The 26,223-nt window shown below is 54.8% G+C and overlaps 9 protein-coding genes across 9 annotated transcripts; 4 read left to right on the top strand and 5 right to left on the bottom strand.

Moving 5' to 3' along the window:
* The first annotated feature begins 314 nt into the window (after window positions 1–314).
* On the top strand, window positions 315–6,536 carry BU26DRAFT_453312 (uncharacterized protein). Its single transcript, XM_033824827.1, has 2 exons — window positions 315–5,225; window positions 5,281–6,536. Exons 1-2 carry the CDS (start codon window positions 729–731, stop codon window positions 6,055–6,057), a joined length of 5,274 nt encoding a protein of 1,757 aa, XP_033685527.1. The 5' UTR covers window positions 315–728; the 3' UTR covers window positions 6,058–6,536.
* Window positions 6,537–6,721: 185 nt separating this feature from the next.
* BU26DRAFT_265061 (uncharacterized protein) lies at window positions 6,722–8,768 on the bottom strand. Its single transcript, XM_033821303.1, has 2 exons — window positions 8,655–8,768; window positions 6,722–8,602 (listed from the first exon to the last, which is right to left on the bottom strand). Exon 2 carries the CDS (start codon window positions 8,280–8,282, stop codon window positions 7,098–7,100), a length of 1,185 nt encoding a protein of 394 aa, XP_033685526.1. The 5' UTR covers window positions 8,283–8,602; window positions 8,655–8,768; the 3' UTR covers window positions 6,722–7,097.
* A 1,230-nt stretch (window positions 8,769–9,998) lies between these two features.
* Window positions 9,999–10,245, bottom strand: BU26DRAFT_517355 (uncharacterized protein). Its single transcript, XM_033828558.1, has one exon. It carries the CDS (start codon window positions 10,200–10,202, stop codon window positions 10,038–10,040), a length of 165 nt encoding a protein of 54 aa, XP_033685525.1. The 5' UTR covers window positions 10,203–10,245; the 3' UTR covers window positions 9,999–10,037.
* A 767-nt stretch (window positions 10,246–11,012) lies between these two features.
* On the top strand, window positions 11,013–12,331 carry BU26DRAFT_603104 (class II peroxidase). Its single transcript, XM_033835399.1, has 2 exons — window positions 11,013–11,480; window positions 11,537–12,331. Exons 1-2 carry the CDS (start codon window positions 11,078–11,080, stop codon window positions 12,064–12,066), a joined length of 933 nt encoding a protein of 310 aa, XP_033685524.1. The 5' UTR covers window positions 11,013–11,077; the 3' UTR covers window positions 12,067–12,331.
* A 2,739-nt stretch (window positions 12,332–15,070) lies between these two features.
* On the bottom strand, window positions 15,071–17,823 carry BU26DRAFT_264976 (uncharacterized protein). Its single transcript, XM_033821302.1, has 7 exons — window positions 17,752–17,823; window positions 17,549–17,698; window positions 17,181–17,488; window positions 16,989–17,132; window positions 16,639–16,937; window positions 15,796–16,586; window positions 15,071–15,351 (listed from the first exon to the last, which is right to left on the bottom strand). Exons 2-7 carry the CDS (start codon window positions 17,688–17,690, stop codon window positions 15,206–15,208), a joined length of 1,830 nt encoding a protein of 609 aa, XP_033685523.1. The 5' UTR covers window positions 17,691–17,698; window positions 17,752–17,823; the 3' UTR covers window positions 15,071–15,205.
* BU26DRAFT_264975 (uncharacterized protein) lies at window positions 17,824–19,005 on the bottom strand. The gene is made up of 4 exons (XM_033821301.1): window positions 18,851–19,005; window positions 18,622–18,800; window positions 18,092–18,570; window positions 17,824–18,039 (listed from the first exon to the last, which is right to left on the bottom strand). Exons 2-4 carry the CDS (start codon window positions 18,679–18,681, stop codon window positions 17,904–17,906), a joined length of 675 nt encoding a protein of 224 aa, XP_033685522.1. The 5' UTR covers window positions 18,682–18,800; window positions 18,851–19,005; the 3' UTR covers window positions 17,824–17,903.
* A 2,078-nt stretch (window positions 19,006–21,083) lies between these two features.
* BU26DRAFT_517350 (uncharacterized protein) lies at window positions 21,084–21,900 on the top strand. The gene is made up of 3 exons (XM_033828557.1): window positions 21,084–21,377; window positions 21,443–21,701; window positions 21,754–21,900. Exons 1-2 carry the CDS (start codon window positions 21,175–21,177, stop codon window positions 21,696–21,698), a joined length of 459 nt encoding a protein of 152 aa, XP_033685521.1. The 5' UTR covers window positions 21,084–21,174; the 3' UTR covers window positions 21,699–21,701; window positions 21,754–21,900.
* Window positions 21,901–22,527: 627 nt separating this feature from the next.
* Window positions 22,528–23,922, top strand: BU26DRAFT_517348 (uncharacterized protein). Its single transcript, XM_033828556.1, has one exon. It carries the CDS (start codon window positions 22,621–22,623, stop codon window positions 23,875–23,877), a length of 1,257 nt encoding a protein of 418 aa, XP_033685520.1. The 5' UTR covers window positions 22,528–22,620; the 3' UTR covers window positions 23,878–23,922.
* Window positions 23,923–24,097: 175 nt separating this feature from the next.
* On the bottom strand, window positions 24,098–26,198 carry BU26DRAFT_603100 (alpha/beta-hydrolase; the record flags this gene model as incomplete). Its single annotated transcript, XM_033835398.1, has 6 exons — window positions 24,098–24,583; window positions 24,670–25,221; window positions 25,276–25,503; window positions 25,559–25,740; window positions 25,813–25,961; window positions 26,017–26,198. 6 exons carry the CDS (start codon window positions 26,196–26,198, stop codon window positions 24,098–24,100), a joined length of 1,779 nt encoding a protein of 592 aa, XP_033685519.1.
* Between the last annotated feature and the right edge of the window lie 25 nt (window positions 26,199–26,223).

The following is a 26,223-nucleotide window of genomic DNA, read 5'->3' as shown; positions in this document are numbered from 1 at the left end:
CTATCTGATCTTTTGGTTCTCCTGGCAGGCTGACGGGCTGCGCTGCGTGCGCCGACTCCTGCGGGTGGTGGCCGCAGCTGCAGGGACTGCGGCGTCGTCACTCGTCGGACTGCTGCCGCGCTCGCAGAGCGGAGGGGCAGGATGGTCGAGGGGTGAGGTCCAGACAAAGCCGTCGGGCTCGCGATAGAGCTTGCGATGGCGGAGTAGACGGCGGGCGTTCACGCGCAAGCCCATGCAGCACTCGAGCCGGGATGCGCCCCATGCACGTGTTTCAGGAGAACTCTCAATCGTGTCTCAACGCCCAAAGCGGAAACATTATTCAAGAGCGCCCGTCTGCGTCCCCAGGCCACGAAACGCGACGAGTGCAGCGCTGCTTCAGCCCTCGCTGCCCTGCATATCGTCCCGACCGCTGCGCGAGGGTGCTGAATCCGACACATAATAGAGCAGTGAATGCGCGCCCGCCCGCCACAGCGCCGCTCGACTCGGCAAACCCGCGACCGCAGCAGCGACCCGCATATCGCCCTCTTTCACGTCACCGCCGCAATTCACGGCCTTCGCACGCCTTCGACTGCCCCGCAGACGCCGTTTCAGCATTCTGGGAGGGCTGGCTCACGACTCGCACTCCACGCCCACCGGGGCACGTCGAGAGAAAGGGCGCTCAATACCGGGCGGCTGCTATTAACGGCGCGCTGTCACGCCTCCGGCACAACGCATAGAAACGCATAGCGATGCCTCCCAGCACGTCGCAGGATGGACGCAAATCATCCACAGGCAAATTCTTCGGCCGCCGCCTGCACAAGGACCGGCCCAGCAATGAAACCCACCTCTCGACTCAGAGCCCCCCCGGCAGCGCGCCCGGCTCGCAGTCATCACGACACTCCCACAGACACTCCAACTCGGCCGCATCGATAGAACGCCCCGTTTCTATGGGACTGGAGCCGGGGCTGGCTATGCAGGCGGGCGTATACTCTTCGATACCCTACGAACAGACCGCCGAAGGACGCTCCCCGCAGCACGGCGACGAGCGGAGCACACGCCACGGCGAACCGCTGCCGCATCATTTAAACAAAGGCGGAGGAGACTTCCACCAGTACCCCATCTTCGACCCCTCGAAGATGCAGCAGAATGGCTATGCGAACCCCGGGCCGCCCCCGCGCCCGCCGCCACACGGCACTGGGACAGCCATGGCCTCGAGCCAGCCGGGCGACCGCGGCGTGTCGATGCAGCAATGGGGATCGGGTCGGGGCAGCAATGGGTTCACTTCGTACGCCGGAACAGATTCCTCGACAAACACGCGCACGTCCTCGGACCAGGCGAGCGTCTACTCAAATGACTCCAAGACACGCGCCTCCAATGCCTTCTACCCGCAGAACCCGTCACAATCGACCTTCTCCTCCATCGGGCTTGATCCGGGGAGCCTTCTTCCCACCGCAATGTCTACCCCGCGCGACTCGCATCGGCACCTTCTGCATTCGAACCAGCCCTCCGCTTTCTCCTCCACCTCCTCGTTTGGCCAGAACGGCTTCAGCATACAAAGACCGCCGGATCATGTTGTGGAGCAGGAGTTTATGAACCTGATGGTGAAGAGAGGGTGGAAGAGCCTACCGGAGCAGGCGCGGCGGCAGATGGAGGCGTACAAGATTGACAAGAAGTGGACGCTGGTGTATCAGGATAAACTAGCGGAATTCAAGCATGACGAGAAGAAGAGGCAGACACAAAGGAATACGTATGTGGGTGGGGCGAACCCAGACATATTGGCAAGGGCCGAAGAGGAGGGATCGCCGGAGTGGTATGTCAAGAAGGTCATGGACAACTCGATTACGATAAAGCAGATGTCTAGCTTGGAGATCAGCTTGAGGACACAGCCGATTGCATGGGTTCGAGGGTTCATTGAAGCACAGGGTCAAATTGCGCTCACAAACGTCTTGGCCAAGATCAACCGCAGAAAAGGGCAGGGACCAGCACCACCACCAAGTGCGCTTGCGGCAAAGGCGGAGAATGACGTAGAACGCGAGTACGAAATCATCAAGTGCTTAAAGGCGTTGATGAACAACAAGTATGGCGCGGACAATGCGTTACAGCACCCTTCAATCATTCAGGCGCTCGCTGGATCTTTGATCTCCACACGACTGAACACAAGAAAGCTCGTCTCCGATGTGTTGACCTTTCTATGCCACTGGGGAGATGGCGTCGGTCACGAAAAGGTCCTCCAGGCTCTCGACAGCCTCAAGGCGCAGTATAATGAGAACGGACGCTTCGATGCATGGATGCGCATTGTTGAGGTTACCGTGGATGGACGCGGCAAGATGGGTTCCATGGTTGGCGCCTCAGACGAAGTCCGCAGCGGAGGCATTGGTGTGGAAAATCTGCTGATGGAATATGCGATCGCCACGCTCTTCCTCATCAACATGATTGTGGATGCTCCAGAGCGGGACCTGCAGCTGAGGATGCATATTCGAGCCCAGTTCACAGGATGTGGTATCAAGCGCATCTTTAAGAAGATGGAGGGCTTCCAGTACGAGGTCATTGACAAGCAGATCGAGCGATACATGGGCAATGAGGCCATCGACTATGAAGACTACCTCGAGCGAGAGAACAGCTCAATGGTGGATAGCATCGAGGGCGAAGTCAAGGATCTCAATGACCCAACGCAGATTGCGGATGCCATCTTGAGCAAGATCGGTGGAAGCCGGGCGCAGGACTACTTTGTGTCTGCAATGCAGCATCTGCTTATCATCCGGGACACCGACGGGGAAGATCGGCTCAGGATGTTCCAGCTCGTGGATGCGATGCTCAGCTACGTAGCAATGGACCGCCGGCTACCGGATATGGACCTGAAGCAGAGCTTGAACTTTACGGTCCAGTCTTTGCTCGACAAGCTGTACACCGACTCCGAAGCCCGGCAAGTGCGAGACGAAGCGATTGAAGCACGCCAAATCGCCGACTCGGCTATTGCAGAACGCGATGAAATGAAGGCGCAGCTTGAGCTCGGTGCAGATGGCATGGTACAGAAACTTCAGAAACAGCTAGCAGAGCAAGAACGCATCATCGAAGTCCGCGGCAGGCAGATCGAGCAAATGAAAGCTGAACTCGCTGAGATCCAAAGAATACGAGCGCAAGAGCTGCAACGGAATGAGTTGGAGACGCGTGAGCTGTACTTGATGCTAAGAGATGCTCAAGACGTTGCGGCATCTGCGGCCAAGAAGACCGGCAAGGAGGCACTCGGCGCGACTGACCCTACGCAAATGGCGGGAATTCTGGATCGTGAACGCTTGATGAACAGGCTCGAGATTCAACTGCAAAGAGCGAAGACTCAGGCAACTCTTGAGGGCAAGAACCTTGCGCAGATGCAGCCTAGCGAGAAGCTTAGGGAGCTAAGAGAGAAGATGGATGGTGCAATGGGTGAAGTGCCCGAGAACTTCTCCGGATTGGATCCTAACTATCTCGGGACTTCAAGAGCGAAGAGCGGTATAGTCCGAAGAAAACCAGTTGGTGGCGACGTTGCAGACGATGAGCCCATGCCAGAAGTGCGAGAAGACGACGAAGACGACGCCATCATTGAGAAGCCGAGGCTCATCCAGATGCACAGGCCGAAGCTCAGCGCTACGCAAGCTACTGGCCTTCTTGATGAAATTACCGCCAAAGTCAAGCCGTACGATAAGTACGGAGATGAAGGTCCTGCGCAGGCCAGCCTTGAATCTGGTGAAGCCAATGCCGCTGCGCCGAAGCCCCCTGGGGTTATTCCTCCACCTCCTCCGCCCCCCCCTGGTCAGCTTGGATTTCCTACTAATATACCTCCCCCGCCGCCTATGCCCGGCTCTAATGCTAATGGACCACCTCCACCGCCACCGCCTCCCCCTCCAGGCCAGCTCGGATTCCCTGCTGCTCCCGGTATCCCTCCGCCACCTCCTATGCCCGGCCAGGTCGATGGCAGCATGCCTCCTCCACCGCCTCCCCCTCCTCCGCCACCAATGCCCGGCGCAAAACGTCCAGGATTTCTACCGAAGTCTGCTTTCAATGTAGCACCATCTCTCACGATGACCGGACCACGACCGAAGAAGAAGCTCAAGGCACTACATTGGGACAAGGTCGATGCGCCTCAGAGCACAGTATGGGCCGCTCACGGTTTGACCTCCGAGGAGAAGGAAGAGAAGTATCGGGAGCTGTCGAAAAAGGGTGTCCTGGACGAAGTCGAGAAGCTCTTCCTGGCAAAGGAAATCAAAGCCATCGGCAAGAAGTCATCCAAGAAAGATGAGAAGAAGCAGATTATCTCCCGCGATCTCATGCAGAATTTCCAGATCTCCATGGCCAAGTACTCTCAGTATTCGGCTGATGAGGTCGTGCGCATGATCATCCACTGTGATAAGAAGATATTGGATGATCCAGTTGTTATGGAGTTCCTGCAGAAGAACGATCTTTGCGATATCCCGGACAATATTGCGAAGCTTATGGCGCCGTACTCCAAGGATTGGACCGGACCGAATGCGGGCGAAAGCAAGCGCGAGCAGGATCCGAATGAGCTTACAAGAGAGGACCAGATCTATCTGTACACCGCGTACGAGCTGCATCACTATTGGAAGAGTAGGATGAGGGCGCTTTCGCTCACTCGCACTTTCGAACCAGAGTACGACGAGATCTCCAACAAGCTTCTTGAAGTGTCTCGCGTGGCAGACAGCCTCAGAAGTTCGTCTAGCTTGATCAGCGTCCTAGGCCTGATCCTCGACATTGGTAACTTCATGAACGACGCCAACAAGCAGGCGAACGGCTTCAAGCTCTCAACACTCTCCCGTCTCGGCATGCTCAAAGACGACAAGAACCAATCAACCTTCGCCGACCTCGTTGAGCGCATAGTCCGCAATCAGTACCCCGGCTGGGAGACCTTCACCGAAGAAATCGGCGGCGTCGTCACCGCGCAGAAGATCAACGTCGAACAACTACAAACCGATGCCAAAAAGTACATTGAGAACATCAAGAATATACAAATGTCGCTCGACTCAGGTAACCTCTCCGATCCAAGCAAGTTCCATCCCGAAGATAAGGTGGCGATTGTCGTACAAAGGAGTATGAAGGAGGCACGAAGGAAGGCCGAGCAGTTGCAAGTCTTCCTGGAGGATATGCAGAAGATGTACGATGATATTATGGCGTTCTATGGCGAGGATCCGCAGGACGACAGCGCGAGGAGGGACTTCTTTGCTAAGCTGGCAAATTTCGTCGTCGAGTGGAAGGTGAGTATTCCGTCCCGTCAACAAACCACAAACATGATGCTAATGGGAAGCATAGAAATCTAGAGAAAAGAACATCCAACTCGAAGAAACCCACCGCCGCAACGAAGCTTCGATGCGCCGCAAAGCAGGCAACCTCAACCCCCTCTCCCCCGCCGCGCTCTCCGACTCTTCCGACGGACCCAAGTCCCCCGCAAGCACCGGCGCCATGGACGACCTCCTCCAGAAACTTCGTGCCGCCAAGCCCGAAGCACGAGACCAGCGCGACCGCCGCAGACGCGCCCGCCTCAAAGATCGACATCAAGTCCGCGTGGCCTCCGGTCAGAAGATCCCCGAGCTGGGCGTCAATATTGCGGATGAGGAGGGTGAAGGAGGAGACGACAATGCGGCTGGTAAAAGTATGCTGAGTCCGAGGAGCGAGGCCGGTGAAAGCGAGGCCGGTGCTGTCACTAGTCCTGTAGACCCGGCGGGCGGCGATGTTGCGGATCGGGCGGCGGCGATGTTAGAAGGTCTCCAAGGCGGATCGTCCCTAAACAAAGACGGTTCATTATCGGTGCGGCGGAGACGAGAGAACGCGGGCGACGAGCGCGAGAGACGGCGCAGAAGAAGACAGCAGGCTACCAGCACAGCGAGCAGTGCAAGGAGTGAGGATGGCGGGTTGATGAGCCCGACGGACACGATACTCGAGGAGGACGAGCGAAGAGGAAGCGTGGTATCCGGAGACGGGACGGAGAGCACGGGTGTAACAACGCCAGTCACAATCGTCAGCCCGCCGTCACCAGACCAGAGCAGAAAGGAAGAGAGGGAACTGCCTACGCCGCCGCCGGAGTCATGATGTACCTTTTCTCTTTCTTTCTTTTCTTTTCTTTTCTTTTCTTTTGGAATGCCGCATCGTTTGGAGAGCAAGGGGCCGCCGCTGTACTGTTGTTGTATGTACAGTACAATCCGCACAGCTTCTTTTTTCGTTTCTCTTGTTTTTTTGAGTCGCTCTGTAAGCAAGCGCATTTGGAGGGGAGCCTCTTTAGCATATCTTCATGTTGTGAGCCTCTTCTGAGCTTCTTCCGTCTCCGCTTTCTGTTTCGCTTTCGTTTCTTGCATGCATGCACAGTGAGCACTGCCAGCGAGCGAGCGAAAGGAGGGGGGTTTTGTATATCATGCTTGCGCTTGCCGCTTGCGTCTTGCGTAGTCTTGCCTTGGAAGCATACCACATGGAGTTATTCGGCTGCATATCCGCGTACATGTATGGCATTAGGATAGGACGGGAGGGAGGGTGAAAAGAGGGGTGGTGCGATATGGGGATAGGGTGAATATATTAATAATACCGAACCTTTTTTTCCTCTTGGCGCGCACAATGAATGAGATTTGGGTTCAGGGCTCTTGCCATTTATTCATTCCTTGAGTTTTTCAAGTGGAGAGGATGGGATGCCGGAGTGGGAAGGAGGCATAGAAAAATTAGATCGGTTGCTGTGTCGATTTGACATTTGACGTCGCTAAGTTGCGTTGGAGATAGTCAGTTCAGTCTACTTACTCTACTCGCTTCGGGCATTCACTTTTTGTCGTGAGCGAGGAGGTGGGCGGTGGGAGGAGCGAGTGGGAGCATGTTTCCAATTTGCAGTTGAAAATGATTGAAGCGATTCATTGGCTTTGTGGTCTACATTAAAGATGTGTGGGTACATTTCAGGGGGGTTTGTGAGCTGTAGGTGGTCGAATAGGAGGGCGTAAATCGTATAGTATACTGCCTGATGCAGGGATGTATCTAGGTAGAAAAGGCTCCGCAGAAGTGTAGATGCTAAGACATCGAGAAGAGAGAAGTAGTTGATGTTGGAGAGACCGCATCTGTCAGAGTGGAAGGAAGCCGTGAAGAGATCTGAAACATCAGGTCCGCTCTCCCTTAGTCTTTTCCCAACGCTCGATCGTCTCGTTCAGGAAGTCCTTCAATGCGTCGCCCTGGTAGTAGATTCCCATGCGGTCATACATCGGAGAGGGTCTGAGGTGCATCTCCTTCAGACGCTGCATGGAGTCGCGGAGCCAGGCCAGCATTTCGCACCACTTGTCGTCTGTCAAAGTGAAATCCCAGGACTTGAGGCAGCATAGGTGTGTCCGGACACAGCAAAGGGCATTGCAAAGCCTATCCCATGTAATTCGAAGCCCAATTAGTTCGAGCTCCCGGAGGTTGGATAATTGCCCCGCAATGTCTTCGAGAATGAACGCGCTCCCATCGACCTCGCCGAATGTCAGAGCTAATGTACGAAGCTTGGGTGCCCGGACCAGGAACGAAGCAATGCGATGGGCTAAGCGTACATAGCCGATGTCATTGCGCGTGGTCTCGGTATGAGCAATGAAGAGTTTCAGGATTGTGAGATCCGCAAACGCGGAATTGGACGGATTCTCTCGCGGACGGACACTGGGAAATTGCAGAGGATAGGTGCTGAATCCAGTAAAGCGAATCTCGTCGGATATGGGAAGAGGAAAGTGTCGGATATGAGCATCGACGCATTCGAGGCGGAGGTCAGCAGCTTGGCAGGCGTGGAGTGCGACGTGGAAGAGCTTAGCGAGAGACTGACTAGCTTCAAGCTCGGCGCCATAGGAGAAGCGAGCGATGCCTGAACCAACAGTCTTGTATAGGTAGTGCATGCCATACGACCGATGCGGAAGGCAAGTGCCGCAGTAGCACGTGAAGGGATCCAAAAACTCGAGTTTGGTAATCCATCGGAGATTCTGCAGCGCACTCCTGATCAGAAACGTATCCTCGCCTACGGCTCGCATCTCGCGGTTCACTTCGCCGTACTCGTACATCTCGGACCTAATCTTCTCTTTCTTTCCTTTCGACCTCGGTTTTACGTTGTGGAAGACGATCGGGCTCTGGTCGTTGGAAGGCGGGCCTAAGCCAAGCGTTCGCACATAATACGCCATTCTTGACTTCGACATGGCAAAGAGCGCTTCCAGTGCGTACTTAGAGGGCATGAAGTTCACCTCTCGAAAGTATGTCTGAGTGAAATACCAAAGCGTCTCGCTTTCAAGCTCTTTGCAGGAGAGACGGAGATTACCAAGGGCCGGCATTGATAGGTAGGCAGCGATGGTCTGAATGAGCTCCGATGGAAGGGTGCTGTGAGCGTGGGGTACACATTAGCTAGTGTCTGGTGTATCAGAGGGGCAGAAGGGAGCCAACTCCTATCTGAATGTTCATTCAGCATTGCCTCCACATCTACTGAAGGTCTCCACGATGGGCTTTGCAGAGCTGTGGTCTATACTTGCCCATATAGGTCTATCGTGGTTTACACACCTGTCCCCTGGTTGAATTCCTTTGAGGTATCGCTGCATGACTGCAGAGGAAGGCGTCGCGCCTAGAGGTATCTTCCGCTTGTCTATGCTCTTGGGTTCTGGAAAGGGGTCAGGCGGCTGCTCAAAATTTGCTAAGTGATAAGCTCTCACTCCTCGTGCGCGAAACCTTCTTGGCTAGGCGCTTCGGCATCGCCCTTCGTTTGGGTCCCGAGCCAAGCACTTGAAAAGCATTCCGTGGGCGGGGCATGGCCATCATGACATCCGGCGGCGATGGCGGCGATGGCGGACGATGGTGGTTGAGTGGTGGTGAGGTGTGAGTGAAATTCGCGTTGACCGCCGGCCAGTTGCTCCTTCCTTATCGACGTGTTCCCGCACGGCACGACATCATCGCGAAGTCACGGGACCGCACGGATGGAAGGTGCGACGCCTACCTCGCCTCGCCATCCCGTCGCATCTCAACTCACCGCCACCTCGTCTCCCCTACCTCCAGTATGCAACGCATTGTGTCTTGTGCTTTCGATTCTCACCCCACTGCTCTGCATGCCTCCCCGAAAATCTTGCTGCCACTACCCCGCTGGCACGACCTTCGATGGCTTCATGAGCGCCCCGCCTAAGCACTAAGGCTGCAATACAACCACGCGCTTGTGAGACAGTAGAAGGTCCCGAGATGCATTCGATGCTGCGAGACTAGGCATAGCCATGGCGGTGGAAGGAGAGCTGGGTGAGATTGGGCCCACTCAGGTGCCTACTACCGACGCTGTGTCAGTCGTACTGCCTCTCAACGCATGCTTAGCTTCTCTACTAGGCAAAAGATTCGGCGAGGCTGAGAGATCGAGCCAGCATGAACTGACCAGGAAGCAGGGCGCTCTTCCTGTGCCGAGAGGCAAATTCTCCGGAGACGCAACGAGAATCCAGCAAGGCTTGGGTGACACTCGTACGGCAGCATCGATTGGCAATGCGCAAGCAGATGTAGATCCAGAGACGCCTCCATTGCTGTGCAGACCTCCGTCGTGCCATCACGCGAGCCGCCAGCAGCCGCAGCGATCGCAATTCCGTTTTCTTGACCGCATGAGGATGTCGGACTTCCGTGAGAAGCGAAGCGGTCGGCGAAGCATCTTGTCGAGCTCGCGCTGAGCTTTGCTGTGCTGTCCTCACATCATCAACAAGAGATGGCGTGAATAATAGCAGGGATGCGATTCGACGTGTCGGGCGCTTGGGGCGATGATCTGCCTAGCTTAACCTTATAGGTGACCTAAATTCGGCTCCCCTCGAAACTCTCCGGCGCCCATCAGCAACGCCACTGCTGCGCTCCACTTCCATGCCAGTACTCCCTCAAATGCCCTCACCACCATTGGTTGCAAAAGTAGCCTCATTGGGAACTTCTTACAGTGACCCACGTTCTTGCCGACCCAAGTTTTGCAGTGCCGCTCTGCAAGACCACTCGTGCGACCGTGGTCTAGTCGCTTCGTCAATACCAGGACCGCCGACAAAGTGCCACAATTTTCAGCTCAAAGAACTTCTCCCACTTGGCTATTATCCGCCACTCAATCTCCTTTTCGACATAGCGATATCAATTCTACACGTGTACCGGACAGCCACGGAAACTAATTCCCCCTCGCAGGCTGCGGAGGTAAACGGTACAGTCAGCATCAGCCTTACGTTGAGAGAGGCTCTTGGTGGCCTCGAAGCCGTGACCATTCCCGGGTTCAACAATGCAAAGTGCTCGGCTAGCTATCCCCTCGATTGGCCATCTCAAGACACTGAAAGCTTGTCTGCGCCGCAAGCGCACGCGGCATCATGAGGACCCGTGGGGCCGTGAGATCGTCGTTTTAGACGCTCAACCCGACCTGGTACCACCGAACACCTTTGAGGACGGAAACACTCCTTTCTACTGTTTCGAACACCTTTCCGACTCAAACGGAAGGACCGAAGATAATTTCCACCGCTTTGGAACTCCCGCAAATGATTCTGCTAGGGCAAAAACCGGTTTTCCAACCAGATTCAACCTCGTGGGATGGAGGATTCTCTCGCACAATCCGCCGCGTCGGTATACGAGAAGGGCCGGACGGTTCGCACCCCGCGACTGCTCGTTAACCTCGCAGATTCAATATTCTTAGCATGCACACAGCCTGCCCAACTGGGGCACTGCATCCTACCCGTCCGTCGAAGTTAGGTTATGATCAACGCTGATGGCTACCTGTCATCCTACTAGCGCAGCATGTATGACAACAGATCTCGGTCTTCTTGGCGGCGCCCTGAGCTGGGTACAGCCTTGAGCCAATCCCTTGACAATATGCGCACCATCCCATAGGCTTTGCAGGTCAAACTCAGCACCGCTCGGGCGTTCTTAGCACGATGGTCGACCGGGGTTACTTCACTGCGGACCGCGGACACGGGCGGGATTGTCGCCATAACTTCCTATTTTCGTCCCTTGCCCAGATGTCCTTCAACATGTATAAAGGGCATCTGTGTTTCTTGCCTAAATTACCCAGTCGACATCCACCTTTCGTTTTCATCCTTGATCTGTTGATCTTGCTTGGTCTTTCATTCAATCGGATCTGATCTTCGTAATAATGTATATTTCGACTTCCTTCATTGCCATCCTAGCTGCGGCCAGCACCACCCAGGCCTTCCAATTCTCGGATATCACATCGGCGGCCTCGGACATCAAGCGCTCCGTCAGTGAAGCTGCCTCTTCCCTATTCGCGCGGGATGACGTCTGCGCGGTCTGGAAGGACATCTCGACTACCCTCACGGCGCAATTCCTCGCAGATGGTCAATGCACCGATGCTGCCCGCGCAGCCATCCGAGGCGCTTTCCATGATTGCTTCAACGGCGCCTGTGACGGCTCCCTCATCCTCGCCGACGAGTGCTCCAACTCAGAGAATGGAGGCCTAGGGACTCTATGCCCCAACCTTGCAGATCTGGCGAAGGACAAGAATGTCGGTGTAGCCGATCTCATCCAGTTCGCAGCCGGTACGTGTCTTCGCCCAACCTAAGATATACATTCAGTCAACTGACTCTCCTCTTAGCCCATGCCATCAAGACATGTCCAGGAGGCCCAACCATCCCCTTTAAGGTTGGCCGCAAGGACTCTAGCACCCCGGCTCCCCTCGGTATCCTCCCTCCAGGCAATGCTAAAGCCGACGACCTCATCAAGCTCTTCGCCTCCAAGGGATTTTCAGCTATCGACCTCGCTGCCCTCGTTGGCGCCCACAGTACAGCCAAGCAGTTCGTTACCGACCCATCGCAAGCCGGCGCTGCCATGGACTCTACTCCTGGCGAGTTTGATACCAAGTTCTACTCGGAGACGCTCAAGGGCCAGGCACCCTTTACCCTGGAGTCCGACAAGAACCTCGCGAAGAACCTAGTTACCACCGGCCCATTCGCGGCTTTCGCGGCGAGCAAGGCGGCATGGGCTGCCGCGTTTGTGCCTGCGATGACGAAGATGTCAATGATGGGTGTTCAAGGGGAGCTAACAGACTGCACGTCTGCGCTACCTGGTGGCAGCGCTAAGCGCGACGTTAAGAGGGCCCCGCTTTTCGATCGACTAAAGTGGTAATCGGAAGTTCGACGACTACTCATTCTCACGACGGTGACTCTTCAACTTCAACTTGGTTAATATCCGGCGTTTGTATACATATTTAGGGGGGTGTCTTGCGGCGTTCCATCGGCGCTGCTGATGCATTTTGGGAGGTCGGTCCAATAGTGCATTTTCCTGGACATTCTCCAAAACTGGTAAATAAAGTAGAACCGTATTTTCATGCTGTGTATAATGGATAATTTTCATGATACTTCATTTCTGAATCCAAGTTTAACTGCGAAAGTGTCAAGTAGTGGTCAATCAATCGAATGGACCCCGATAGAATCCGCAAAATCGTTTCACCAATTTCCCGCAAGGGCCCCGGGAAGGAGGATTTGGAGTTGAAAGGCTTCTAGGCCTCACTTACCGTGCCGGTTCTACCATACCTAGGTAATGATTGATAACGCGCGCTGTAGCCTCGACCGCGTGATGCCGGTGAGGAGGCATCTCAAAGCTTCAAGCTCGAGGATCTATACCCTCAATATCGAATGCAAATCACGGAATGATAACGACTACTAAATATCGAGGGAAGCACATCCACGCACTCGCACTCCAGCGCCTACGCGCTTTCCACCGCGCTAACTTTCTCCCGCCGCGGCCTTCTCGACAACACTGGAAAATGACAGACAGCGGGAAATTGCCCCTAGAGCGAGGCCTTCAGCACAGCAAGGGCGCTCTGGAATGCTTGCTGTTGTCTCCTTTGTCTGGTTGATATAGGGATCTATTAGACCTAGTCCTGAAGATCAACCACGCACGTTGTACATACGCACGTGGAAAACCCGCCCGTCGGTGACGTGACGCCAGCAGCGTGCGTGCGACCCGGACCATGTGTGCATCAGCGAGCCCATCCATCCATCCATCCATGCATTTAGGGAATCGATCGTCAGGGCATCTACCTTTGTAGCACCGCGCACACGTGGGACACCTGTCAGTGATGCACGTCCCATGGACCCGGACGACGGCCAATGTCTCAGACACCACTGAGCGAGCGAGGCAGCAGTCCGCCCGCTTGCCGGCCGGGCAACCCGACCACAGCACGTGGCAGCACATACGCTAATGTAGGCGGGCTATGTATGTGCGAGGTGCTAAGTATATGTACGTGGTGTTTCAGAGCTGCAGGGCGGGCGCGGGTGTGAGATGTTTGTTTCGTCCGAATGACTCGCTCGAGTCGTGCGAGGGACTTGACTGGGTGTTGCTCTCTTTCGATTGTTGGGGGATTACTTCTTGACGTACGTTGCTAACTCTCCTTCTTTCTAACTTCTTGCTGGTTTTTTGGGCGTCTATAGTGCATATGGACAAGTCGCTTTTCCTTCACGACCAAGCGCCTGCCTGCGCTGACACGATGCCTCGCGAACCCCATCGCTATTGCGAGCCAATCCAAGCCAAGTCATACTTTTCGATACAATCTTCGAGCTTCGTATCGTATGGCGTGCTGTGGCTCCCACGCAAAATGCCAGCGATGCTTCGTAAGCATATTCAGGTGCATACGAGAGTACAGTAGTGAGTAGACCGACCCTCGCTCGATCACGCACCCGGTTTCACGCCAACTGTCGAGTCAAGCTTCTTAGGTGACAGCTGCGCCATGCCATGTGGGCCTCTATATTCGGTCGGGCACAACATCTGTATACAGTAGACGGTGTAGACGCGCTCGCACATGCATGGCATGCAGGACGTGTTTCCTTGGTACTCGGGATTCGGGAGTGGGGGAGCGTTGGCGTCAGCTTCAGCCTTATATCAGTGAGCACCCACCCCTTGGCGCGGTTAGACTTATAAAATGGGAGGATGACGCAAGGGCCGTATGTTATGCAGAAAGGACGGCTACGCTTTCTACTTCGGGCTGAAGTCGGGAATTACACGGGAGGGCTCACGTATATACATAAGGGGGTAAGTGTTCGTCTGATTGAATTTATCGTCGTCGCGGCTCATTTTGGGTTTCGGCAAGTGGAGGCATGGAGGAGAAGTAGAAGAGTTCGCTCCATAGGCGGCGTCGGTTTGGTTTGATTGTCTTGTTTTGCTACCTGGCTCTCCATCAGGCCGTACGTATAGCGGCACTGGCATGCCTGGTAACCACAGTGCGATATGGCAGGCTTGAACACAACTCCAACATGCAATGTAGCCGTGAGGGAACTTAATTCCGTACCCGATGCACAGCACGCTCCGAACAATCGTGCACCGACCATGTCCATTCCAACCTCTCGAGCAGCATGTTCATCATAGCTATGCACAAGCCATGCACCCAAGCCGGAATAGCGACTAGCTCGATCTCCACATTTTTAGCGAAGCCCATCGCGGCGACTCCGAAAGGGGATCTGGATGGACATCCACAGCGGATGCAACAAAGGGGTTCTGCTTTTCTATGCACGGGACGTGCGAGGTTCTAAAACGGCGGATGGTGCGGTCTTCGAGCTGTCAAAGCGGAGGCTGATCTCCTTAGAACAACGAAGAGTGCTCACATCGCTCTTGCAATCACCCCCTGAGGGTATTCAAGAACGCTTTTTCGGTGTCGAGATGCAGTCTCTTTTGGTGGCAAATGAATGAGCGGCTCCTGGATCGTGTTATGCGGTATGAGCATGCGGAATATACTTGTTGGCGGGACGGAAGCCTCTCTATGACTGGTCAGCACATATTCGCGGGATAGTAAACCATTGGTTTGCGAAAAACATATAGAGCAGACGCACTGAGATAGCAAATAGAATCGCAACCCAAATGACGAAGCAGGACCGCAAGGCATAATGAATGACTGAGTGAGAACTACGGAGGATAACGAGACGGACAGGTGAAGGAGCCAGCCCCCGCCACCAGCGGCATGCTCGGGATAAAAGGGTAAAACGAGAGACGAGAATGACATGAAGCGGATGAGAACGGAGAATTCAGAGGAAGGAGCGACTGAAGGAGACAAGGGAAAACAGGAGAAAGAGAAGAATGAAGGAGAGGAAAGGAAAAGCGAAAGATGCCAAATTCCATCGCACACTTACTCATCTCAGCGCCCCGAGGTGCCAGCACCGTTGAGAATTCACCTCTTCTCTCGTTGCCTCTGTGTATCTCTCATACGACGCCGATTCAACACCGCCGATGATATCAATACCGCTCAAACGGGTTCCAAACCAAATACCATGAACTATGTGGAGGATGAAGACGCCTGTGAGAAACTCGAGGCATTGAGCCAGACGTTGAAGCAATCATCGTTGACGACGGACGACATGAGCTTGAAAGCCCAGAATTCGGAACCGCGCTCGAAATGGGACGTGCCGGACGTCAGGGGCCCTTGAAGTCAGTTAGCAGCAGATTCGAAGAATGGGTTATCGAGGCAGCCAAAGAAATCCCTTGGTGCCGATGCCTGAGCACAAGGGAAAGGCGCATAATGACGTCCAGTCGGCGAGGAGCGCTTTTCGAGTCGGATGCGGTGCCTCTATAGCAACAACGGCTAGGGAAAGCCTTCTCCGTAGGAACGAATCGCTTCAATCGCTGATTCTCACCAGGTCACCATTTCCCCTTACTCCAGATCGTTTCGCCGCAAACCGAATGTTCGGGTGGATTTACCGCACCGTGTCGTAGCTTCGTAATGGTGGAAATCAAATCGATGTCGGACTAAGCGTGGTCTTCTCTGCTTTGCGACATAGAACACGGTGCGTCATGACCGAAAAGTATGCTGATAGAGGCCATGGGATATCTCCTTCCGGAATAATGTGAACGAAAATGGTCACTTACAAGCCAAGTTCAGATCGATATGCTTCAGCATGTCCCACCAGTTCCACTCCGGCGCCGATCTATCCATAGGAACGTTCGTGGAGAGTAAATTCTCCCTTCTCTCGCGGTCAACAATCTCGGAATATGCATCCAGTTTCTCCCAAGAGATGTCTAACTCCAACTCCTCGCCGCCAATCGGACTCACCGGCGCTGGCGAGCCGGCACTAGCGCTTTCGGAAGGGCCCGCCATGAACGCCTTGAACTTCGCAAAGTATGACAGACAGAGAGCTCGCTCATCGCTATTGGGGCGGCTGACGAGCGAGAGTATGAGCAGCGGTACGAGGATGTAGCGGAGGCAGACCGGATCGAGGTCATCGTGGAGCGCGATGAAGTTCGTCGAGAGAACGGTAAATGCCTCGTCATGGATCTCGTATCGAGTGTCCCAAAGGTTCGAAGCGGGCGGCTCAGTATAGGGAAGAGGCGACGGCATGGGCGACGGACTTCGCGATAGCGGGTCGTTGAGGTACAATCCGGCCGTAAGGTAGTCGGGTAGATTCTCCTCGCCTGCAGACTCGTCAACGAACTCACTCAAATCGAAATCTTCTATATTGTGATGATAAGCGCCAAGCTCATGCTGAGCTGCTGATGAAGATCCAGCTCGAGTGGCGAATGACGGCGTTGGCGACGTTCGAATTTGCGACTGTGGCGCTAAGTTCGGCCGTCCGAAGTACAGATAGCGAAGCGCCAGGATGGTGATCGCGGCCTTCCATGCCCTGCTTATCAAATCCCAGGACTTGAACCTCGCCTCTGTTCTGCGAGTACCGACTTAGCCGCATGTGTGGAAGAGGAGCTTTGCATGCTTACACTGCGCTGTCTTTGTAATATTCCTCCTTTATGGCCTTAGTGGCGTCTTCTGGCTGAAAGCCAAGCAAGTCAAGGAGGATCTGTTCTCTGTTGTGCATCTCCGCAAAGCTGATTGGATGCGGGCTATTGAGCATCTTCTGCGCGCATGCTCCGATATCCCATAAAGCGAGGGTCAGCTGAGTCGGGCAGGGGTTGTAAATCTTTCGCTTGGGGAGAGAAGCGTTGCACAACATTTCCATGGCTCTCCGCGAAGCCTGTTTTGTCTTTGTGAGCGGAACGTGGGATAAAATAATCCATGACTGCTTCTCTATTAGCCCTGTCGAGGTAATTTATGGCTTATTAAGACGTACCGTTTCGAAATGAGCCACGTGGAATAGGGGTACGTGCAAATGTGGATAAAAAAGGGAGAGATTCTCAATCCCACCGAAAGAGGACATGACTTGCATGGAGCCGAGTGTATGGATCATCCACCTGCTCATACCGTGCTCGATAAGCTAGAAAGAGGTCAGCAAGCGGTGATTGAGCAGATGCAGACGACGTACATCCATCGCGAAGATTAGGATGCCGCTACAGATGATCACATCCGGCTGCTGGTCGAGTTGACTCTGGGGTGTCTGCAGTAGATAATTGTGACTCTGGAAGACGTTGACTTTAGTCTCTAACGCAAGTCGCTCCAAGGCACGATGACCAGGATTCCTCGATGCCATATGCACAGCGGCAATCCCGAGTATACAGTTGACGATGCTTCTTGGTAGCCTCTGAGCGGTCTCCTGAGTCAGCGGCGCAATACGGCGATCGATGAAATTAGATTCTCCCATGGTAATCATTTCGGAACATATCGTCGAGTTGTCTAGCCACCCAAGGCGTGAGTGTTTTACCCCTTCTTCATTGAGGTAAAAGATGAACTTACGGTAAGTCATCAGTTTCAATAGCTGGCTTTGATCGGCCACCACCTCGTTGCAGCAATTATCGGTTGTGTGAAGACCAAAATGAGCTGCCTCCTTCATGGCAGAATTTGCTTGTAGCTGCACATTGTTCCGTACGATGCTCATGACCTTGCCTAGCCGTTGCTTAGTCGATTTTTGGGGAATCTTCTGGGTACGCTGTACTCACTGTCGACGACTGGTTGGGACTTGCCCTTGAGCTTTCCCCTAACCGCAACACCGTCCGCCCACCTGCCCGTTTCAAGAAGGGTTAGAAAAAGTTCTACGTCGTTGAGGAGAACGAGCGCTAGGCAGACCAAAAACTGGTCGAGCCAAAAATTATCATGCCAGATACCGGGTCAATGATGTCTCAAACGATTGATGCATAGAGGCTAATTCTGCTTCTCGCACGGGGGATCGGTACCTTAGCGGCTTTTGATAGCCCAGACATGGCACTCCTTTCTTTCTGCATTTGGCGCTCCGAAGTATGTTAGTGACTGCATAGTTGGCAACGAATAGGCCATACATACCAAGTAGGCAGTATGCGGTCACACTTGACATGTCGACGTCGGCAAGTATAGCAAGGGACGTCGGACAACTCTGGAGGTTCTTCGAAAGGCGAGGGCTGGCGGCTTAGTAAGTTGGAACGAGGGGCTTTGTCACCCTTTCTGGAAAGAGGCGAGGAAGACGACGGGAGCATTTTTCTTGACACTTTCGCATAGATCCGTACGCATCTGCGGTTACCCGTCGGAGGAAGATCCGCCGTCTTTATACGCCGCTTTGGTCTTCGCTCCATTGAATATCTTGGCCACTTGAGGAAATTTTCGTACGTAGAGCTGCGACTGACGTGCACGTCCAGAGTTACCTCAAGGCTGAAAATTCCGTCAAGCTTCGAGCTGGACTGAGAGACATGGAACTGCTGCCGCGAATGCGGAGAAAAGGACAGGGCAAGATCTAGCGTGCTAACTCTTAAGCGAAGAGTCATGATTGGGAGATTCCCGCATGCATCGTCGCCAGATGCCAAGATCAACATCTAAAATTATGTGGATGGCGGGTGAATAATCACCTTATCGAGGTGTAGTAGCTTCGCCATCCCTGTCTTTCGACGTTGTATAGCCATTTTAGGCTTAGCGCTGAGGGCTGTCGCCTTGTCGGCGACTGATCATCCCACCGACACTCTAGAACGTCTGAACGCCCTTGTCGGCAGAACCTGCTCGCGTTCCTGCTGTCCTCGAATCCCTAGCCACAGGGTCAGTGATACACCGAGATACAACGGTGCAGTTACGAACAGCCTACCGGGTTCAGCCGCCGGAGGCGCAGCAAGCCTCATCAATGCGTTCACGTCATATAACGGACGTTACGCGGGTCTCACCGTCCCTCTCTACGCGCGCCATTGCAACGTGCCATAGCTGGGAGACGATGTGGAGATGTGTGAAGAGGCGGTGCGCAAGAGCTACGGCGAAGACCCGAATTTAGACCTCAGCTCTCGTCCAATCACGACCGCTAGCCCTGTTAGTCATGCGTTTCGCCTCAGCGCGGTTCTGGCTGGTATTAGCCGCCTCCAGCCTAGCGCACCGTATGTAAGGCTTGAAGGATCGCGTCACAGCGACTCCACGTACCTGGACACGCTCGTCAGCGGAAGCAACACAGGACCTGCGTGGGTCGTCGAAGTCGGCATGAGTTGCATCTTCTTCTCGCCATGGCCGGAGGATAAGACAAGCTCACGTGTGGCGGGCTGAAGCATAAGGCCTCTCCCTCAGACTCGATCCGATCCCTCGCAGCCGCATCTAAGTGGATTAGATATTTCCAGACACGAGACGCTCATGGAGTACTTCTTCGCAAGATCGTCCGGACCCCAATGTCATCCAATGAGACATGCGCACAATCGGGGGTGGGAAACAAGGGGACATGTTCAGCGCTGTGCAGAATAGGCGCAAAAAGGAAGAAGCCGGGGTATAAGATCGTCGCGGATGGCGTGTCTGTACGGCGATCAGCGTGCTCCCCATTATTTGCGCCTCGGGGCAAGAGATAGTTTCCAAAGTTAGGAACTTTGTAAGTCAATTGGGAGCTTTGCAAGCAGTCGACGGTGCGGGTCCTGGTTCGATGATTCGAGGTTATGGATGCAAGAAAGCCCATCAACAGCGTAATCGCCTCGCGAACGCACCTCAAACGGAAATACCCCGAAAATGATGTCTTCCATTGAGGCCCGCCTGTTCTAGGATTGCTTAGAAATCATCTGGAGGTGGCAAGCAGTCAAGCTTCTCGGAGGGGAAGGGCCTCATCGCTTTGTAAAGCAGGTTTCCGCTCAAGAATCCGGTTCCTGGTCTTATCGGGCGGCGATGAAGAAGTGGGGGATCGGTATTTAGCCCATGGAACCATTTCTCCATCGTCTCTGCCTCGCCGATCCGCGTCCGAGGGGTAGAAAGGTAGAATTTGACACTGTCTCGACATGACTGCCGTACGAAATTTCGAACATGTGCGGTGGTCGGCGGTGGAAGGCAGTCGCGGTTGCTGGTTGTCTGGGAAGGCGACTGTCGATCCATCCAATGCCTTCGGGCGTTAGACAGGGGAATCTCCCGTCACGCTCTTGGCTCTGAGGTATTCATGCCATTCTTGTAAGTGATGCGGCTCCTTACAACTCTGAAGATTCCTCTCACTGACTGCGCATGCCCCAAGCGCACCTATACAATGCACTCGACATGGAAGAGCGTCGCTTGGAGATGCCACTCGACCATCGAGTTCTCCGCTGTTGGGGAAAGCTTTGTTTTCCTAGCGGTATAGAGAGCTGCAGATAGTAAGAACTCCACAGAATTCTCATGAAGTGGACGGAAGCCTAGAGGTCCAAGATGTGGTGCTAAGGTGTAACGGCTGACTCGAAGTAGGCTGGAAGCGTGAATCTAGCAGTGACCGTCTTCCTCAATGCTCGCCGTTGGACATACACATCCCAATGGTGTCAGACTCGACGCTCCGTCATCCGAATACGTCCTGAAGACGGTATTCAAACGCCCGATTTCCGTCTCGACAGAACAGAGTCGCAGATACTGCAACGGCGAGCGCTCCGATGTTCGGCTGCTCCACTCCATCGGTGTCGAACCTTCCTCGTTGGTAGCTAAAGCACCCGACATCGTCCCAACATGTTTTTGGGGCACGAGCCCTGCTGTCGGCCTTCAAGGACGTTTTCGACCGGGGCGCAGACATATCCAGGAAGTGGTATAGTAGGGTAGTCATCTGGGCGCGGCTGTAGGCGGATTGGGCGTTTGCCTGCAGGCCGGGCGTCTTGCTACAGCCTCAGCGACCCGCCTCGCCATCGTGACACCTTTGTGTCTGGTGAGAGCGCCGCGGGAGTCGAATCCCAAACGGAAGGCGCGGCTGTCGTCACCGCTTCAAAGCTTTCGTTGCTTGGTGAAGGCACTTCGAGCCGGTCCACTCCCACAGCCAGAGAGCTCCCGACCACCTACCTAGGTATATAAACCTACCTTCCACTCGCCAAACCCTCTTCCTCTTCTCATCCTCGAATGCTCAGCCAACTCTTCGACAGTCTTCCAATCTTCTCAAGTCTCATCCACACTCCTCAATTCTCCAACTCCTCAACACTTCCACACCCTCCCCCACCATGCGTTTCACCCAGGTTCTCTTCTGCCTCGTCGGCGCTGCCGTTGCTGCTCCGCACTCCGGCATGATCGACACGGCCGAGCTCCGCGACGTGGGCACCATCCACACCGAGGCCAACTACCAGGGTGTGTCTCAGTTCATCCTCGAGAACCGCAAGGACCTGCAATGCTATCCCATCAACGTCGGCATGAATGACAAGGCCCAGTAAGTTTTCCCACACCAATGGCAGTCAATGTCGTAGCGGGGACATTTGCTGACTGCCTCCGAAGGGGCATGCACATCGGTGCGGTGCAGATCTGTCAGAACGTCCACTGCCGCTTCTACACGGGCGACAAGTGCGACGGTTCTGAGGGTGACGATTGGTGCGCCGAGGCCTCAGGCCCTGGCGACATTCCGGATCTCAAGACTCCCGCTGGCAACCTCTTCAAGTCCTACGCCTGCACTGAAGGTGGCGTTGGCAGTTTCGCTAGGCCTGCCAACATCATCCTCGAGACGGTCCCTCATGACGCTTCGGCGGGCATGTAGGAGGTGAGTGCATCTCTTTCTCTCTGTTTACTGATCCTTCGCTGACTACCTTCAGGCTGTCTCTTACACCTCTTCTCTCCGAGCTGTATCGACTCGTCGGCATAGCATCGTCTTTCGGTTCTATAGGCAGCTCAATGACCTCTTAGCATGGCGTTCGGTGGAGATCGGTCGCCGATATACCTACATAACAGGTTGATATATGGGATGGGCTAGACGGAGTGGCTCCTAGGATCCGGAATCCAATACACGGTTTCTTTCTCATTCTCCTAGATCCTCCATTCGTGATGTTCCGCGCATGTCCAGGTGAGGTGAAGTATTTGTTTACTCCCCAGCCCATTGTGCCTTCCTTCGCCAGCTGCAACGACGACCGCCGCATCTCATATACATACGCGAGCTCTTTCGCTCAGCTCACCATACCTCGCCTTCCCTGCACAGACACTAATATATTTCTTTCTGCTAAGCACATCTTCAGCTACTCGCTCGGCGTTCTCGTGCCGCTTTCTTCCTTTCGCGGCAAGTCCACCCTGCTTCGTCAGCGCTCACCGATTTGGAATGCCGAGTCAGCGTCGTGCGCCTCCAGCAGCCGCATATGGATCGATTGTACCCAGCCACTTCTTTCTAGTCAAGTATTAACTACACGAAGAATATGCAGAGTCGACTTTACCCCAGGGAACGAACAGCGAGCCCAGAAATGAAAGTGCACCTCATCAATTGGAGAACTTCTCTACGGATGGCCCGAGGAAGCCACACGTGACCCGCGACTTAGCGTGTCACTAGCGCGTTTTTTGAGACGCGTCCCGTTCCCAGCCCCTGATCCGCCAATCGTCGCTCTTTCCTACCCTACTATGAATATCTCGCAAACTCCATCACTTCCATCATCAATCCATATCCCTCACCATCGCCAGATCAACCCCTCGAAAACATGGCCCCGGCCACCGCCCGCCCATTTCCATTCCTCAGTTTCCCCCGCGAAATCCGCGACAAGGTCTACCGCGAATTACTATGCAACTTCGACCCTCCCCCGACCAAGGTCCTTCCAAGCACCATGTTCACATTCGAGCAGGCCAAGCACTCCATCGATACTGCCGTCCTTCGTACAAGTACCCAGATCCACCGTGAAGCGTACGACGTCATGGTCAAAACGAATCGCTTCGTCCTCATCGAATCTGCAGGCGGCCTGCCCATTCGTAGCATCATGGGCGGTCTCCGTGTACCCGTGATTACAGCAGATAGAGACTGTGCCCAAAGGTTTAAGGGCTACGTGCTGGCCGTATCGCTATCCACAAAAAAGCCGGCATGGAGGGATGATGAGGCAATACCGACCGGGCCCTGTGGCCTCATGATCCTCGGAAGGGATGTGCGTCTTTTCTGCGAGGCTTTTACCGACGGCGATAACCACATGCCCGGCTTCAGCGCCAATCTGAGCTTGACCATCACCGTGGGGCCTGCCGTCGCCCACCCAGTCCCCCGGTACAAAAACACTCTCACAGACTTCTTCGGGGAAACCACGCAAAAGACCCTGTTGCATCCCTTCAGGTCCCGCCTTCGAGGCCATAAAGGCATCTGCGTCACGGGATGCGTCTCCCCGGACCTTGCCAAAGCCGTGCAAACCGAGATAGCACAAGACGAATGCGCGGACCACCAGAAAGTCTTCGATGATTTCGCTGCCGCTAAGGAACGCGGGCTCGCCCACTTCCGCGCCAAAGACCTCACCGCCGCCTTGCTCGCCTGGCAAGATACTGCCCTAGACATCGAACGCATCCACCGCGGCAGCTCGTGGGCCGGTCTCGCCACGCGCGGCGGTCCCGATTTCCTCGCCCGCATGGCCGAGCTCTACTTCCTTCTCGAGCTTAACATTGCGCATGTCCATCTCATCGGCATGGAGCGCGGCATCCCCAACTACCCTACTTTTGACTTTCAGGCTGAGCAGGCGCTAGAAATGGCTAGATCCTCGATCAAGAAGAGTTTCTGGGCGGATGACTGGAAGTGGCAGCCGAGCGCTGTGCAGAAGGCGAAGTTGTGCTATAGGACGGCGCTGTTTTTGAGGTTGGAGGGGAGGATGGAGCATGCGGGGGCTGCGATGGCTTGGGTGGAGCAGGCGCTGCGGTTGGTTCCGGGGGATGCGGCGATTTTGAGAGAAAAGGAGAAGATAGCGGCGTGGGTCGAGCTGGGGGGCTGAAAAATTCAAGAGCATCGGGCATCGTACCTGGCTCGACCGTCGGCACGCGGACTATTCAAGGTAGAGTCCAGGTAATGTTGGACGGGCTATCTATGTTAACATATCATAGTTGGCGCATTGGGTATTCAAAAGAGAACGTTCGCTGTTCCTCACCATTGACCAACATTTGTTGTTTATTACGCCGTGTCTTATGCCCTCAAAACCCGACCCCTTTCCGCCCCTAGATCGGAATCCGATCCGCGATGCTCCGCCAAAACTCACAGCGCTTCCCCCGTCCACCCTCCCAAGCAAACGCATCCACAGCCCTGAAATCATTCTGCAACCCCGGCTCCGTAAACTGCGTCACGTTCACGCCCGCATTCGACGCCGCCACATACGGCGTCCCACCCGTCTGATTCAGATTCAGCATCCTAGTCGCCTGCCCACCCGTCCAGGTCGGGAAACTAGCCAACACAGGGTCCGAAGCCACGGAGGGGTTAGAGGTGCGGATAAAGTTCCCCCAAATTTGGCGAAACGCGAGGGAGAAGCTGGGCGATTGATTCGGCGTGCTGGGACCGAAGTATCCGGCTACGTCGTCGCCGTGCGAGCCGAACGGGACGCTGTATTGGTAGTGGTACGAGGAGGAGCCGCCGGAGCTGGAGTTGGAGGCATAGGCGCTGTTGAGCCAGTAGCCGGGGCAGATGAACGTCGCTTCGGCGTATATGTTCTTTCATCCCAGATGGTCAGCAAATGCATCCGCTGTCGCTCAGAAAGAGAAGAAAGAGAGTGACGGAGACGGAGACGGAGACGTACATATCCCCTCTGCAGCTGCCCCGTCGCCGCCTGGCTAACATTAACGGCAAACGGCGGATTCAAGCCATCCGTCGCAAACCGCAGCGCCATGGGATCGACCGGCGCATCACTGCTCGGGTAGGCATCTAGAATGGCCTGGATATCTGCGTCGTTCAGGGTCGGGAATTCGAGATGCAACCACGCTCTCAGATCCACCAGGGTAGTAATCGTCGGCGGGACAAACAGGGGGCCTTCATTCGCATTGTTCCCGACTAGCATACTCTTGCCGTTTACGCGCTTGGCGGCGAGAGCGACGCTGGGCGTGGACGGGATGAAGGAATAGTCGGTAACGGGGAGGAAGGCCCAGGTGCCGAAGGTGCCCGTTATAGTGACGTTGTAGTTTGCCATTTGAAGGGCGAGGCTGTCGGCGGAGCGAAGGCAGGAGAGGGTAGAAGTGGCGGAGGTTGAGTTGGAACCACAGCCAGCTTGAGCAGAGAAGTCGCGGAAGTGTTGGGTGGGGATGCTGGCGTTGAAGGGGTATTGCGGGGGGAGGTAGGGGGATGCAGTGATGCCCTAGTTTACACCTTTAGTAAGTCTTTCGTTCAGGAGACGGGGTTGTATATTTACGCTTCTGAATAAAGAGGTCCCTAGTATTCCTCCTTTCGCGATTCCGAGCAGCATAACCGCGCCGCCACCTGCTGATTCCCCGGAAATCGTCACTTTCTTCTTGTCCCCGCCGAACTTCTCGATGTGCGTTTGCACCCACTGAAGTGCGAAGGCCATATCGAGGAGCGCAGCATTCGTGACGCCATTCGCCTTGACCTCCTCAGATGAGAGAAACCCGAAAGCACCGAGCTATATATCAGTTAGCTCACTCCAAATTTCTTCTAAAATGGTCGAGTCGACATACCCTATACTGAATCGCCACAGCCACAAACCCCTTCTCATTCGCATTGATAATCGTACTCATATCCTGCGTCCCATCGCCGATGCCGTATCCACCGCCGTGAATCCACACTAGCACAGGAAGGAGCTTCTTCGTGTCATTCAGCGGCGGTGCGTAGACGTTTAGGAATAGACAGTCCTCGTTGCCTGTCCATTATATGTCAGCTTCTGCTCCGCAACAGGCCCCTTCAATAGGTCCCGAGGTCTCCGGAAGCTTACCGGGAACGAACGGCGCATTGGGAACAGCCGGATATACCTGAGGACACGCCGGCCCGAAAGAAGTCGCCAACTGCGTCGTGCGATTTTTCTCTGGCGCTTGCGGTGCTTTCCAGCGGAGGTTGCCCGTTGGGGGAGCTGCATAGCGGATCCTGGATACCTTCAGCACATGGTCCCATAGCAGATGCCGTAGGAGAATTAGCATACCCTTTCCAAACATTGAGGTCAGTCGTCGCATTGTAGACGCCCTGGTATACAGCATAATTAAGGTCGACGCTTAAATTCGCCGACGCACCAGCGCTCCACCTAGACTCCACGCTTGCATCGTTCGCCGGCGCAGCATTTGCGCCAGCCAAGCATAGCGCCCACGTCGCGTAGACGCTCAGCATTGCGGTCGCTGGACAGGATTTTTAG

The sequence above is a fragment of the Trematosphaeria pertusa genome (assembly GCF_010094035.1).
Source record: "Trematosphaeria pertusa strain CBS 122368 unplaced genomic scaffold BU26scaffold_5, whole genome shotgun sequence".
Taxonomy (NCBI): Eukaryota; Fungi; Ascomycota; class Dothideomycetes; order Pleosporales; family Trematosphaeriaceae; genus Trematosphaeria; species Trematosphaeria pertusa.
This window is presented reverse-complemented; position numbering and strand designations above follow the sequence as displayed.

What these genes read in the sequence shown, in the direction of transcription:
- BU26DRAFT_517350 (XM_033828557.1), top strand. Translation starts at nt 21,175, where the DNA reads ATGCGTTTCACCCAGGTTCTCTTCTGCCTCGTCGGCGCTGCCGTTGCT. An exon ending in GGCATGAATGACAAGGCCCA is followed by an intron (nt 21,378 to 21,442) that starts GTAAGTTTTCCC and finishes CTGCCTCCGAAG; the next exon opens with GGGCATGCACATCGGTGCGG.
- BU26DRAFT_603104 (XM_033835399.1), top strand. Translation starts at nt 11,078, where the DNA reads ATGTATATTTCGACTTCCTTCATTGCCATCCTAGCTGCGGCCAGCACC. An exon ending in TCTCATCCAGTTCGCAGCCG is followed by an intron (nt 11,481 to 11,536) that starts GTACGTGTCTTC and finishes CTCTCCTCTTAG; the next exon opens with CCCATGCCATCAAGACATGT.
- BU26DRAFT_264976 (XM_033821302.1), bottom strand. Translation starts at nt 17,690, where the DNA reads ATGAGCATCGTACGGAACAATGTGCAGCTACAAGCAAATTCTGCCATG. An exon ending in ACGTGGCTCATTTCGAAACG is followed by an intron (nt 16,938 to 16,988) that starts GTACGTCTTAAT and finishes ATAGAGAAGCAG; the next exon opens with TCATGGATTATTTTATCCCA. An exon ending in TATTACAAAGACAGCGCAGT is followed by an intron (nt 16,587 to 16,638) that starts GTAAGCATGCAA and finishes CGGTACTCGCAG; the next exon opens with AACAGAGGCGAGGTTCAAGT.
- BU26DRAFT_517348 (XM_033828556.1), top strand. Translation starts at nt 22,621, where the DNA reads ATGGCCCCGGCCACCGCCCGCCCATTTCCATTCCTCAGTTTCCCCCGC.
- BU26DRAFT_453312 (XM_033824827.1), top strand. Translation starts at nt 729, where the DNA reads ATGCCTCCCAGCACGTCGCAGGATGGACGCAAATCATCCACAGGCAAA. An exon ending in ATTTCGTCGTCGAGTGGAAG is followed by an intron (nt 5,226 to 5,280) that starts GTGAGTATTCCG and finishes TGGGAAGCATAG; the next exon opens with AAATCTAGAGAAAAGAACAT.
- BU26DRAFT_265061 (XM_033821303.1), bottom strand. Translation starts at nt 8,282, where the DNA reads ATGCCGGCCCTTGGTAATCTCCGTCTCTCCTGCAAAGAGCTTGAAAGC.
- BU26DRAFT_517355 (XM_033828558.1), bottom strand. Translation starts at nt 10,202, where the DNA reads ATGGTCACGGCTTCGAGGCCACCAAGAGCCTCTCTCAACGTAAGGCTG.
- BU26DRAFT_264975 (XM_033821301.1), bottom strand. Translation starts at nt 18,681, where the DNA reads ATGGCTATACAACGTCGAAAGACAGGGATGGCGAAGCTACTACACCTC. An exon ending in TACACCTCGATAAGGTGATT is followed by an intron (nt 18,571 to 18,621) that starts ATTCACCCGCCA and finishes GCATCTGGCGAC; the next exon opens with GATGCATGCGGGAATCTCCC. An exon ending in GACCGCATACTGCCTACTTG is followed by an intron (nt 18,040 to 18,091) that starts GTATGTATGGCC and finishes CATACTTCGGAG; the next exon opens with CGCCAAATGCAGAAAGAAAG.